Genomic DNA, 14,374 nt, shown 5'->3' with positions numbered 1-14,374 from the left:
GGAAGGGAAGTGTGCTGTTTCAATAGGACTGTCAAGGAAAGCCTCTAATGCCTTGACATTTGAGCCATGATACCTGAATGAGGTGAGGAAGCAAGCCATGCACCTGGGAGCCAAAGGAACAAGAGCAAAGGCCCTACCGAAAGAGGATACTTGGGGGGTTTTTTAAAAATAGCAAGGAAGTCAGTGTATCTGGAGAGAATTGAGCAAGGGGAAGAGTGGCACATGATAAGCTCAGAGAGGTAGCCAGGAGCTAGACTGTTTAGGACTGAGACAGAAAGTCACTAGGAGGTACTGAACAAGGAAACCAGCATAATCTTATTTACATTTTTAAAAGGACTCTGGGGCTGTATAGAGAAACACCACAAAAGGCAGAAGCAAGATGATCAGTTAACAGACTACTGCACCTCTCCAGGCAAGAGATAATGGTGGTGTGAACTACAGAGGACTGATTATTTGTATTTCCAAATATAATCCAGTAAGTGTAGGACGCCTAAATTTTACATTTACAAAATAAAAACCACAGAACCTTGCCCTGATTACCTGTTGAAGATATTGTCCTTGTTCACCCTTCTCTGCAAACTGTGGAAAAGCCATGTGCAAAAACTGCAGTAGAATAATAGGTGGAATACTAGAAGAAGTTTTATCCATGGAATCAAACAAATCTCTAAGGGCTTAAAAACAAAGCAAATACTTCCTTAGTAAAATAGTAACATATTTAATACATGCTACTGTAAATTAATTCTCAATTAATACCAAGAAATGCCTATTATTTTTAAGTATATGTATTCCTTTTGCAATTGTTGGATCCCTAATAAGAAAATAATTTGTTTTTAAATCTTAACTCACCAGAAGACTTTACAATACAATCACTAGATATAAACAATGTCTCTCTCTCCTTGACAGCCTTTGTCTTCCCTAATAAAGCAAGGTATATTCATTTAATACAGACAACACATAACTTCTGTCTAGGAATCACAGAGGCATGATGTTACAGTTCCGCCATTATCAGGACGTCAGGTAACCACTCCCAGCCCTCCTCCCTTTAAGCCCATACTTGGTTCCCGTGTACTGAACTCCTGAGTATTGAAATCTGGAGTATGTTTAAATGAAGTATGTTATCCTCTCTCAACATGACCATAAATCCCATGATGGTCATAAACTCAACCCTGCTCTTGAGTTCAGAATACTTTTTTCTCTGTTGACTCCCTAGCTATCACACCTTGCCCTTACTTCATGTATAGCAAAACTCTAATCTAGCTTATCTTGCCTTGTTTTGTTAACTAAAATGTGAAATGTTATCATTAGTATACAGACTATTTAGCATAGCAAATACTAAAATATAACATCTCAGCACAAAGTAAGTACTCAATGAAATGTTCCTGAATAAAACTACTAAACACAATGTTTAAAAAATATTTTAGGAGGTAGAGCTGAAATTATGCATCCCTACTAAGCTAATAATTTTTAAAATAAAAAAAGCCTAAATTGTAATAACACTTTAAAGGATACACTTCTCAAAAAAAAAAAAAAAAGAAAAACAAGAAAAAAACCCAGATGATTTAATATATACCATGAACAGAGCATCTCAAATACTTCATTAGTTTGAAAGAAAAAGGTCAAAAGACACACTATACATTAAGAGACTAATGAGACATAACAACATAACTAAGTGCAATGTGTGATCCTAAATTGGCTCCTGAAGCAAAAAAGAAAAACAACTTTATAATGGGCAATACAGGGTTAATTGGCAAAATTTAATCAAGTCAGTATTACGAGTTAACATCAGTGTTAAACTCCCAGACTTTGAAAAATAACCATCTTGTGGCTATGAATGTCCTTATTCTCAGGAAATACACACTGAGGTATTCAGGAACAAAAAACAGGATGTCTGCAACTTATTCTCAAATGGTTCAGATAAAAAGAACATGCATTACACAGAATGATGAACCAGATGTGACAAAAAGTTAGTAACTGGTGAATTCTTGCAACTTTTCTGTGAATTGAAATTTATTTCAAAATAAAAACTTAAAAAATCAAGAAGCAAAAAGTAAAGAACGGTATTTTTCATCCCATAAATACTGCAAACCTCCTGTAAGACTCTGGAGAAGCTGTTGAAATTCTGAGCAACTCTTAGATACGTAAGTTACAAGATGAACTAGATATATGATCACATTTTCCCAGTAAAAACTTCATTTCAGGGGGCTTCCCTGGTGGCGCAGTGGTTGAGAATCTGCCTGCTAATGCAGGGGACATGGGTTCGAGCCCTGGTCTGGGAGGATCCCACATGCCGCAGGGCAACTAGGTCGGTGAGCCACAACTACTGAGCCTGCGTGTCGGGAGCCTGTGCTCCGCAACAAGAGAGGCTGCGAGAGTGAGAGGCCCGCGCACCGCGATGAAGAGTGGCCCCCACTTGCCACAACTAGAGAAAGCCCTCGCACAGAAACGAAGACCCAACACAGCAAAATTAAATAAATAAATTAATAAACTCCTACCCCCAACATCTTCAAAAAAGAAAACAAAACATTTCAACAAATGAATCTACTTTCAGGGAAAAAGGTTAGAGGAAAATCTCACTAATTCCAAATGATGCAAAGAAACCTACTGTTTATAGTATTACAAATTAATGATTGACCACAATGAGATACCATTTCACACCCCTAGAATGGCGATAATCAAAGACATTCAATACCTAGTGTCAGTGAGGATACAAAGAAATCAGAATCCTCATACATGCTGGGAGGAATATAAGATGATGCAGCTGCTTTGGAAAACAGTCTGGCAGTTCCTCACATAGTTACCATGTGACCCAACAATTCCTCTCCTAGACATATACCCAAGAGAAATGAAAACATATGTCCACACAGACTTGTACACAAATGTTTAGCAATATTTATATTGGTCAAAAAGTGGAAACTACCCAAATGTCTTATCAATGATGAAAGGATAAATGAAATGTGATATATCCAATACAATGGAATCTTACTCAGCAATAAAAAGGAATGAAGTACTGATACATGTTTACGATGTGGCTGAACCTCAAAAACATTCTAAGTGAAAGAAGCCATCAAAACAGACCATGTATTGTACAATTCCATTTATATCAACATTCTAGAATTGGCAAATCCGCAGACTGACAGTAGATTACTGGTTGCACAGGGCTGGTAGTAGTGGCAGGAAACAGGGTGACTGCTGTTACAGGATTTATTTTCTAGTGATGAAAATATTCTAAATTTGATTGTGGTGATGACTGCATAACTCTATGAGTAAACTAAAAAACAGTGAATTGTATAATTTAAATGGGTGAATAGTACGGTATGTGAATTATCTCTCAATAAAGCCATTACAGGGCTTCCCTGGTGGCACAGTGGCTGGAGTCTGCCTGCCGATGCAGGGGACACGGGTTCATGCCCCGGTCTGGGAAGATCCCACATGCCGTGGAGCGGCTGGGCCTGTGAGCCATGGCCGCTGAGCCTGCGCGTCCAGAGCCTGTGCTCTGCAGCGGGAGAGGCCACAACAGTGAGAGGCCCGCGTACCGCCAAAAAAAAAAAAAAAAGTCCCAAGTTGTTTCATGTAAGTGTAAGTACTCTAATTTTAATGAGGTGATGTTTTAAAAATACATTTTAAAAACAGAAAGATACTAAAAAAACTGTGAGTGAAAAATGACGTTTATTGAATACCATACTCCCTCTTGAAAAGTAGTATATTTAAGATACTGACCTGCAGTAATATACTGTGCTGAAGCCATTTCCCCTGAAGCTCTCAAGGCACCTGCATACCTAGGAACATTAAGACAGAATTAAATATTCACTTTATTCTGAAACTCAAATGGGAAGAAATTAGTTCAAAGGACTTATTATGAAACCCTCAACTACAAGTTTCTCTGAGTTGTTCCCACCATTTTTTCTTCTTCTCTTCTGGTCTTGTTCCTTTAAGAATTACATGGGCAAAAAAGGACTGCTAAGAAAAAACGGAAATTAGATGAATGAAGCCTACTTTAAATTCTTTCCTCTTGTCTAACTCATCTATAACATTTTCTAAAAATTGTGTAAACAAAAAAGTACATATAGCTGACTCACTTTGTTATACAGCAGAAACACAACATTATAAAGCAATTATACTCCACTAAAGATGTTAAAAAAATAAAATTAAAAAGCACATATTTAATATCCATTATTACAAAGAAAATAAAATATAATTTCAGAAATGAAGAAAAAATCATTAGATCAAAAACATTAGATCAGGGCTTCCCTGTTGGCGCAGTGGTTGAGAGTCTGCCTGCCAATGCAGGGGACACGGGTTCGTGCCCCGGTCTGGAAAGATCCTACATGCCGCGGAGCAGCTGGGCCCGTGAGCCACGGCCACTGAGCCTGCGCATCCGGAGCCTGTGCTCCGCAACGGGAGAGGCCACAACAGTGTACCCGTGTACCGCAAAAACAACAAAAACAAAAACACAAACAAACAAAAAAAATTAAATCAAAATCAATAAATCTATATTCAGCACTAACTTCCTACACAACACTAAATAAGTCACTTAAATTTCAAGTCAGTTTTCTCACCTATAAAATGAAGGGTTCCTATTAAATGATTTCTAAATTCACTTTTATGATTCTCAGTTAATTTACAGCAGTACAAAGGACTGGCCACCCTAAAGGAAATACCCAAACCACTGTAGTTACTTATACAATGTTTTACGACAAAGGATCAAAAATTATCATTCAGGTAAAAACACCGGGCAATGGGAGAGATCCCACAAAACTAATATAAGATCAGTGCTTACTTGGGGGAGATGGGCAGTTGACTGGGAAAAGGTACAATAAAACGTCCTGGGATGATGAAAATGTTCTATATATCTGATTGTAAAATGAGTTACAGAGAATTTGCATTTGTCAAAACTGATCACACTGAACACATAAGATGCATACATTTCACTAGACGTAAATTATATTCCAATTTAAAAAAAAGGGGACTTCCGTGGTGGCACAGTGGTTAAGCATCTGCCTGCCAATTCAGGGGACATGGGTTCGATCCCTGGTCCAGGAAGATCCCACATGCCGCAGAGCAACTAAGCCCATGTGCCACAACTACTGAGCCTGTGCGCTGCAACTACTGAGCCTGTGCTCTGCAACAAAACAAGCCACTGCAATAAGAAGCCCACACACTGCGATGAAGAGTAGCGCCCGCTCACCGCTAGAGAAAGCCTGTGGAGCAACGAAGACCCAATGCAGCCAAGAAAGAAAAAAAAAACTCTGTGCTTATGTAAGTGAATGAAAGAGGTCACAGAAAATATTATGTTAAATTATACTCAATGGAATAATTTTCTTTCTTTTTTTCAATTGTTTAGATCTTTTGGAAACTCTTGCAACTAAAAAATTCTTAATTTTTCAATATACAATAATGCATGTTGTCTAAATTATATATGTTCATTTTAAAAATAAAAATCATATGGGCTTCCCTGGTGGCGCAGTGGTTGAGAGTCCGCCTGCCGATGCAGGGGACACGGGTTTGTGCCCTGGTCCGTGAAGATCCCACATGCCGCGGAGCGGCTGGGCCCGTGAGCCATGGCCGCTGAGCCTGCGCGTCCGGAGCCTGTGCTCCACAACGGGAGAGGCCACAACAGTGAGAGGCCCGTGTACCGCCAAAAAAAAAAAGAAATCATAATAGTTTCCCTGTCAGACAGTTTAGCAACTTTTTAAAGGGCACTTCTGAAGTTAAAACGAAGTACTCATAAAGTAGATGCATCCCATAACATCACTGAAGTATGTAACTACATAAGTGCCACTGTTATGAATTTACATCTAGTTACAGGGTAACATGAGTAGGTAACTATTACTACGTTTATGACAAAAGCTGCATTAATGAATTATCAATCTTTTTTTTATATTATCTGAGAACAGAAAAATCATAGCTAATTTAATACCATCCCCCTAAAACTCTCAATATTATACCAAGAAAACTTATAAGTCCTAATTAAGATAAAACCATCCAATAAGCCAAACATTCATAATGAACTTCACAAAGAAAAAACTGCTAGAAAAGAGGAGGAATTGACAGGGGTACTAAGAGTTTTAACAGATACAAATACTGAGAGGTTTTTCAGACAAAAGAACCAATAGAGTACCTTTCATAATCTTTGCAAATAAATAAAAATTAAATAATGATATAGAAAATCTGAATGTAATTAATAAACTTAGGGCTTCCCTGGTGGCGCCGTGGTTGAGAGCCCACCTGCCGATGCAGGGGACACAGGTTCGTGCTCCAGTCTGGGAAGATCCCACATGCTGTGGAGCGGCTGGACCTGTGAGCCATGGCCGCTGAGCCTGCGCGCTGAGCCTGTGCTCCGCGGCGGTAAAGGCCATAACAGTGAGAGGCCCGCGTACCGCAAAAAAAACAAAAAGAAACCAAAAAAAACAAATAAACTTAATGCCTATTATACTTTATCACCTACAAAAAGAGGATGTCTTGACTTTTCTATCATCTGTGAAATATTCACAACATTCAGTCACAGATCAGATCAACCCAAACATTCATTGACAGAAAAATGAATAATTATTTGGTAGTATATACATACAATGGTGTACCCTACAGCAGGGGTCCCCAACCCCCGGGACACTAAATGGTACTAGTATGTAGCCTCTTAGGAGCCCAGCCGCACAGCAGGAGGTGAGCAGCAGGCAAGGGAGAGAAGCTTCATCTGTATTTACAGCTGCTCCCCATCGCTCGCGTCACTGCCTGAGCTCCGCTTCCTGTCAGATCATCGGCCTCATTAAATTCTCATAGGAGTGCAAACTCTACTGTGAACTGCGCATGTGAGGGATCTAGGTTGCTTGCTCCTTATGAGAATTTAATGCCTGATGATCTGAGGTGGAGCTGAAGCAGTGATGGGGAGTGGCTACAAATACAGATTATCATTAGCAGAGAGGTTTGACTGCACAGAGACCATAATAAACCAACTGCTTGCAGACTCATATCAAAACCCCATCAGTGAGTGGCAAGTGAAAACCAGCTCAGGGCTCCCACTGATTCTGCATTATGGTGAGCTGTGTAATTATTTCATTATATATTATAATGTAATAATAACAGAAATAAAGTGCACAATAAATGTAATGCTCTGAATCATCCCAAAACCATTCCCCCCCACCCCCACACTGGTCCATGAAAACACTGTCTTCCATGAAACCAGTCCCCGCTGCCAAAATGCTGGGGACCACTGCCCTACAGCATGAACATGAATGAACATACACACAACATGGAAAAGCCAAATATAACGAGCCTGACTCAAATGAACATAATCTGTATGTTTCTGTTCATGAAGAGTTCGAAATAAGCAAAATTACTCAAAATTAGAAGTCAGGTGAGTATAACAACTTTGCAAAGAAGGGTGGGGGCAGTGGATAGGAAGGGATTGGTGAGGGGATTTTTGGAGTGCTAACAGAGTTCTGTTGATCCCCATCAGTTACAGGAATGTGTTCACTCTGGGATAATTCATTTGTATATGTTTCTATATAATTCAATAATTAAAAGCAAACTTTGGTTTTACACAGCAAAGGAAACCATAAACAAAACGAAAAGACAACAGGAGAAAATATTTGCAAATGATGCAACAGACAAGGGCTTAATTTCCAAAATATACGAACAGCTCATACAGCTCAACAACGAAAAAACAAACAAGCCAATCCAAAAATGGGCAGGGACTTCTCTGGTGGTCCAGTGGGTAAGCCTGCACACTCCCAATGCAGGGGGCCTGGGTTTGACCCCTGATTAGGGAACTAGATCCCACATGCATGCCGCAACTAAACAGTCCACATGCTGCAACTAAGAAGCCCGCGTGCAGCAACTAGGAAGTCCAGATGCCACAACTAAGGATTCCGCATGCCGCAACAAAGATCCTGCATGCTGCAACTAAGACCCAATGCAGCAAAAACTAAATAGTATAAATAATAATAAATTTCTTAAAAATAATAATACCTTTAAAAAAAGTCTACAAATAACAAATGCTGGAGAGGGTATGGAGAAAAGGGAACCCTCCTTACACAGTTGGTGGGAATATAAGCTGGTGCAGCCACTGTGGAAAACAGTATGGATGTTCCTCAGAAAAGTAAAAATAGAATTACCATATGATCCAGCAATTCTACTCCTGGACATATATCTGGACAAAACTATAATTCAAAAAGATACATACACCCCTATGTTCATAGCAGCACTGTTCACAATAGCCAAGACATGGAAACAACCTAAATGTTCATCGACAGCTGAATGGATAAAGAAGATGTGGCACATACATACAATGGAACACTACTCAGTCATAAAAAAAGAAAGAAAGAATGCCATTTGCAGCAACATGGATACAACTAGAGACTGTCATACTAAGTGAAGTAAGTCAGAAACAGAAAGCCAAATACCATATGATATCACTTATATGTGGAATCTAAAATATGACACAAATGAACCTATCCCAGAAACAGAATCATGGACATAGAGAACAGACTGGTGGTTGCCAAGGGGGCGGGGGTTGGGGGGGGGAGTGGGAGGTTGCGGTTATCAGATGTAAGCTTTTATATACAGAATGGATAAAACAAGGTCCTACTGTATAACACAGAGAACTATATTCAATATCCTGTGATAAACCATAACGGAAAAGAATATTAAAAAACCAGAATATATGTATGTATAACCAAATCCCTTTGCTGGACAGCAGTAATTAACACAACACTGTAAATCAACTATACTTCAATAAAAAAAGCAAAAAACAAAAAACTTGGGGCAAAAGGAAAAGATAAGAATTTATAACTTATTTTTTAAATATTTATTTATTTTGACTACACCAGGTCTTAGTTGTGGCGTACGTGATCTTTAGTTGTGGCATGCGGGCTGCTTAGTTGCGGCAAGTGGACTACTTAATTGCAGCATGCAAACTCTTACTTGTGGCATGCATGTGGGATCTAGTTCCCCAACCAGGGATCGAACCCGGGCCCCCTGCATTGGGAGCACAGTGTCTTACCCACTGGACCACCAGGCAAGTCCCTTTTATAACATTTTTTAAAAAACATCTGAGCAATCTCATCTAATGAATAGAAAACAAGCAAAATCTCAGAATTAAATACTTTCATTCCTACATGAGAATAAATTAATGATCCAAGCATGCAACTTAAAAAATAATATAACAAGCCTAAGGAAAACAGAAATAAAACGTTAATACAAACAAAAGTAGAACGAATCAGACAACTGAAAGAACTGAGTGAATAAATCTAATAGCTGATTCTGTGAAAAATACACAAACCTCTGGCAAGGTAATCAAAAGAGAAAAAATAACTAATACGAAATAAAAATGGAGAAAAAAATAGATCCCAAAACAGAGTAACTCATATGCTAAAATAGTTTAAAGACATAGGGACAAATTCGTAGGAAAAAATAAATTACCAAAACTGACTCAAAAAGACACAGAAAATGGACATTTAAAATGCCCCAAAAAGGGCTTCCCTGGTGGCGCAGTGGTGGAGAATCCGCCTGCCAATGCAGAGGACACGGGTTCGAGCCCTCGTCCAGGAGGATCCCACATGCCACAGAGCAACTAAGTCCATACGTCACAACCACTGACCCTGCGCTGTAGAGCCTGGGAGCCACAGCTACTGAGCCCATGTGCTGCAACTACTGAAGCTTGCATGCCTAGAGTCCGTGCTCTGCAGCAAGAGAAGCCAACACAATGAGAAGCCCGTGCACCGCAACGAAGAGTAGCTCCCACTCGCCACAACTAGAGAAAAGCCCATGCGCAGCAATGAAGAACCAACACAGCCAAAAATAAATAAATAAATTTATAAAAATAAATAAAATGCCCTCAAAAAAGCTGGGTCCAGCCAATTTTATTCTATCAATTCTATCAGCCATTGGTCCAGCCAATTTTATTCTATCAATTCTAAGTTCTATCAAGAATAGATCATTCCTCTACAAATTTGAAAATGAAAGTAAAATAGCAGTCTAGTAATTGCTAATGAAAAGACTATTTTGTACTTACTAAGAGTTGGCTTGCCAGTCTCCAATAAGACAAAAATACTGTCATGTGATACTGTCTTTTACAAGTAACATAGAATTTTCAAGAGTAATTTTTATTATATACACTTTTCACTTTAGGTTCTAAATTTAGAACTCCCACATTAAGATGAGGTTCCACTGTTGGGCAGCATCAAGCAAACCAGATTTTATCTGCAGGTATTGTTCTTGGCCCTCACTGCTTCTCTTCAGCTAATCCAGCCTGTTTCTCTTAAATGCGTTTTCTTTCTACTCTTCATCAGTATACATCCCACTCTCCAGAACCTGCCATACATTTGAGGATGAACTTCAGCATCTCCAACAGTAAAGCATCTTTCATGGAATTGTCCTCTTTTCTTTCATTCCTATTTTATCAGTTAGTGTCATTTTCCCAAAGACATACAACCCCATCCACATCATTCTGTATCGATTAAGTTAGTAAGTACAGGGGCTTCCACCCTCTTGCAACAACTTAGAATTCAAAATAGTTTACCTGGTTTCAAGAAAATGGAAGCAACAAGATGAAATCTCCCTGCTTATAAAAAACTTAGAGAAGTTAACTCCAAAACATGAAAGAGAGCTCTCCTTGACGTAGAGGCTATAATAAGGAATCCCAGATGAAAAAAGTAAAGAGGAAGTCTTGGAAATAAGGCAAATCTGTCCCAACTAGCCACCCTCTATGACAGGGAGCTGCCCCAGCAAGCTACTCATTCAGATAATTTGCACTTGGGACACAAGAGAATACACTGCATAAGATAAGTACACCATCTTCAAAGAAATGAAGATCTATATATCCAAAGAGAACAAAGTTAAAGGACCAAACAGGAAAAAAAAAAAACCTTTAAATAAGAATACTTTGGCGCCTCAGAGAAATAAAAGCAGGAATCATATCCAAAACTTAAGAAAGGGAGATTTTATTAAAAAGAAGGTTGTGATAAATGAGCAGTTGTGAAACAAAGCTAACGTACAAATCAGTGAAATGTAAAACAGAACTGAGGCATTCTCCTAGAACACAGCACATAAAAATAAAAGTGCAGAGAAAAAAAAGACATTAGCAACAGATCCAAGAACCCCAATATTTAGAATATAAGAGGAAGGTAAAATAGAAGAGAAGCAATATCTGAAGAAATAATGGCTAAGAATGTCCCAGAGTTTAGGACAACAGTCCTCAGACTAAAAGCACCCACTGAGGGCTAAATGAGATAAATAAAAGAAAACCCACACTTAGGACTGTTGGAAAACGTTGAAAACAAAAATAAAGAGAAAACCCTAAAAGTTACTGACAAAAGATTAAGAATAGAGATTGATATCAGACCTCTCATCAGTAACCATGGGCACACTACAACAGTGGGGAAATAACTATGAATCTCTGAGGAAAAATAACTGACTTTAACATTTCCCAGCAAAGCTGTTCTGAAACAGTACCCGTTTACTTGGTAGTCTTCCTCCATCAGACCATCAGTACCTTGAAAACAGGTGCTCTGTCTTATGCACTGGCAGTATATTAGTGGCAATCTAGGCAACTTCATGTAAATACCTGACAAGTGTTCACTTCAGAGAAATTCGGAAAACCTTCAGTTACTCTCAGGTTTCTGCATGTCCCTTCTCTCTCCTCTCTACTGCTCAATTTTATCAAAGCATTTCACGAGCCAGTAGGGGAGAAAAAACCACACAGCATTCATAAAGCTAAGAATCCAAACTGTAGTTCAGAATTCCACCACATATTAATAACTGGCAATGTATGAATCAAAACAGATGTAATAAATGTAGTCAGAATTAAATTACATATTTTTTAAAGTTACACATTTATACTCACTGAAGAGAAGGGACCCTCATTTTATAGACTATTTGATATGTTCTCAAAACATGGATAACTGTTTACTGTAAATACAGTAGTATAAAAACAAAGTTCTATTTCTTTTAAAAACCGTTACTCACTGGTATAAGGATAAACATACAACGTATGTGTTTCTAGACTAGAATCGAGAATCCAATCTTACTTTTTATTACATACATTATGGTCAATTAATTTTCAAAAAAGGTGCTAAGACAATTCAACAGGAAAGACTAGTCTTCTCAACAAATGGTACTGAAAGAACTAGACATCCGCATGCAAAAGAATGGGGAAAACTACCTCCCACCATACAAAAAAATCACCTAAAAATGGATCATAGACCTAAATGTAAGAGCTAAAACTATATAACTCATAAAAAAATTTTATGACCTAGAAATTAGGCAATGGTTTCTTACATATGACACCAAGAAAAAAAATTCAACTACATCAAAATTTAAATTTTCTGTGCTACAAGAATGCGGTCAAGAAAGTGAAAAGACAACTCACAAAATGGAAGAAAATATTCGCAAATTACCTGAAAAAGGACTTGTACCCAGAATATATGAAGAACACTTACAACTGAATAATAAAAAGACAAACCATTTAAAGCATAGGAAAAGGATATGCTGATCAGACATTTCTACAAAGATATACAAATGGCCAATAAGCACATGAAAAGATGCTCAACATCATTAGTCACTAGGTAAATACAAATGAGGGCCACAGTGAGATACCATTTCACCCTTAGGATGGCTATAATCAAAGACAGAGTCCCAAGATGGCAGCCACCATGAAGATGACTGCATAGATGTCAATGTTACATCTGAAGATCAACAAAAGATAAATGTGCACAGAATACAAGTAGAATCACAGTTAAAGGAAGAAACAGAATTAAAAAAGAAACAGCTCCAAAATTTAGGAGATGCTTGTGAGGATATCACACTTGCAGATGACAACTGCTTAATGATATCTCATCAGATTAGTGATGTTTTCATTAGCCATTCTCAAGAAGAAACTTCAAGAAATGTTAGAAGAAGCAAAGAAAAATTTCCAAAAAGAAACTGATACCTTAGAATCCAGAGTGGAATCAATGCAGCAGGTGTTAGCAGATTTGAAAGTTTAGTTATATGCAAAACTGGAGAACAGCATAAACCTTGAAGCAGGAGAACGCTAAACATTTTACAATACTTTTAAAATGTTGCTCAACAGAGGTTACCATGTGACCGAGCAACCCACTCATAATCAAGAGAAATGAAAACAACTCATCTGCACAAAAGCTTGTGCTTGAGTGTTCATAGCAGCATTATTCATAATAGCTAAAATATGGAAACAATCCAAATGTCCATCAACTGATGGATAAACAAAACATAGTATATCCATACAATGGAATATTATTCATCCATACAAAGGAATGAAGTATTGAATCATGCTACAACATGGATGAATGTAGAAAACATTATGCTAAGTAAAAGAAGCCAGTCAGCAAAAAGACCACGTACTGTATGATCCCATTAATATGAAATGTCCAGAATAGGCAAATCTGTAAGACAAAAAGTAGATTAATGGTTGCCTAGGGCTGGAGGTGGGAAAGGTATAAGGAGCGACTGCTAATGAGTATGAGGTTTCTTCTTGGGGGGCAGGGGAATATTCTGAAATTAGACCGTGGTGATGGTTGCACAACCTTGTGAATATAATAAAGACCATCTAATTGAACATGTTAAAAGGGTGAATTGTACGATAAATGGATTATATCACGATAAAGCTGCTAATATATATATATATATATATATATGACATAAAACAATCTCTCTTCTGTCTTACCTTTTAAGGGCATCTTTGAGTTCAGGTACAGAACGAATACACTGAACTGTAGCATTCATGTAACAAGTGTTACCAAGGTTTGTCAATCCACATGGTAATTCCATCTGATACGGAAAAGGATTAAATCATTTTTAAAAGATGACACAGCATATATAAATCACTAAACACACTGAAGCAAATACAATTTACCAACTCATACCAATTTATTCTACCTTAACAATGTTTTATTTCCCTAACAAAAAATTTTACTTGCATCATGCGGACAATCATCCTGTTTTAATTCCCTTCTTAAAAATAATAAGAAAACAATCATATCAGTTCTGCCTCATCTGCAGGTTTATCACTGGAAGAGGGTAACAAAATATATACAGAAACACTTCAAAAAAATGAATGGTACTATATAAATGCTGGGTAGTAAAAATAATAATAATATTTGACAAGTGTGTGTTGGCCAGTTTCTAAACCAACACTGCATTTAAATTAAGGATAAACTGTATATTTTCAACATGGAAGGTTTTAAGAATTTAAATATCCCAGCATTTAAACTATTTAACTTCTTTGAGCCTGTTTTCCCATAAAATAACAGTAAACATTTAAATAGCACTATCTGCCAGACACATATTTATTACAGATATTCACTGACTTTATAATGAATTATTCAATTAAAATAGGATTCCTTGAGCCAATTTCAAAGAT

General features: G+C 37.7%; 1 protein-coding gene and 1 pseudogene across 3 annotated transcripts in view; one reads left to right on the top strand and one right to left on the bottom strand.

Annotated features, from left to right (window-relative positions):
• USP14 (ubiquitin specific peptidase 14) overlaps positions 1-14,374 on the bottom strand; it is a 46,634-nt gene that overhangs the window by 16,925 nt on the left and 15,335 nt on the right. For all 3 annotated transcript variants that reach the window (XM_067699561.1, XM_067699562.1, XM_067699563.1), the window contains exons 5-7: positions 13,679-13,782; positions 3,718-3,776; positions 541-671 (exon numbers count right to left, since the gene is read on the bottom strand). In XM_067699561.1, the coding sequence (XP_067555662.1) occupies positions 541-671; positions 3,718-3,776; positions 13,679-13,782 (294 nt within the window). The remainder of the gene's footprint in view (positions 1-540; positions 672-3,717; positions 3,777-13,678; positions 13,783-14,374) is intronic.
• LOC137204207 (prefoldin subunit 4 pseudogene) lies at positions 12,636-13,031 on the top strand (annotated as a pseudogene).

This window comes from Pseudorca crassidens, chromosome 12 (genome assembly GCF_039906515.1).
Source record: "Pseudorca crassidens isolate mPseCra1 chromosome 12, mPseCra1.hap1, whole genome shotgun sequence".
Lineage (NCBI taxonomy): Eukaryota > Metazoa > Chordata > Mammalia > Artiodactyla > Delphinidae > Pseudorca > Pseudorca crassidens.
The sequence above is the reverse complement of the archived record's forward strand: the minus strand, read 5'-3'. Positions and strand labels throughout refer to the sequence as shown.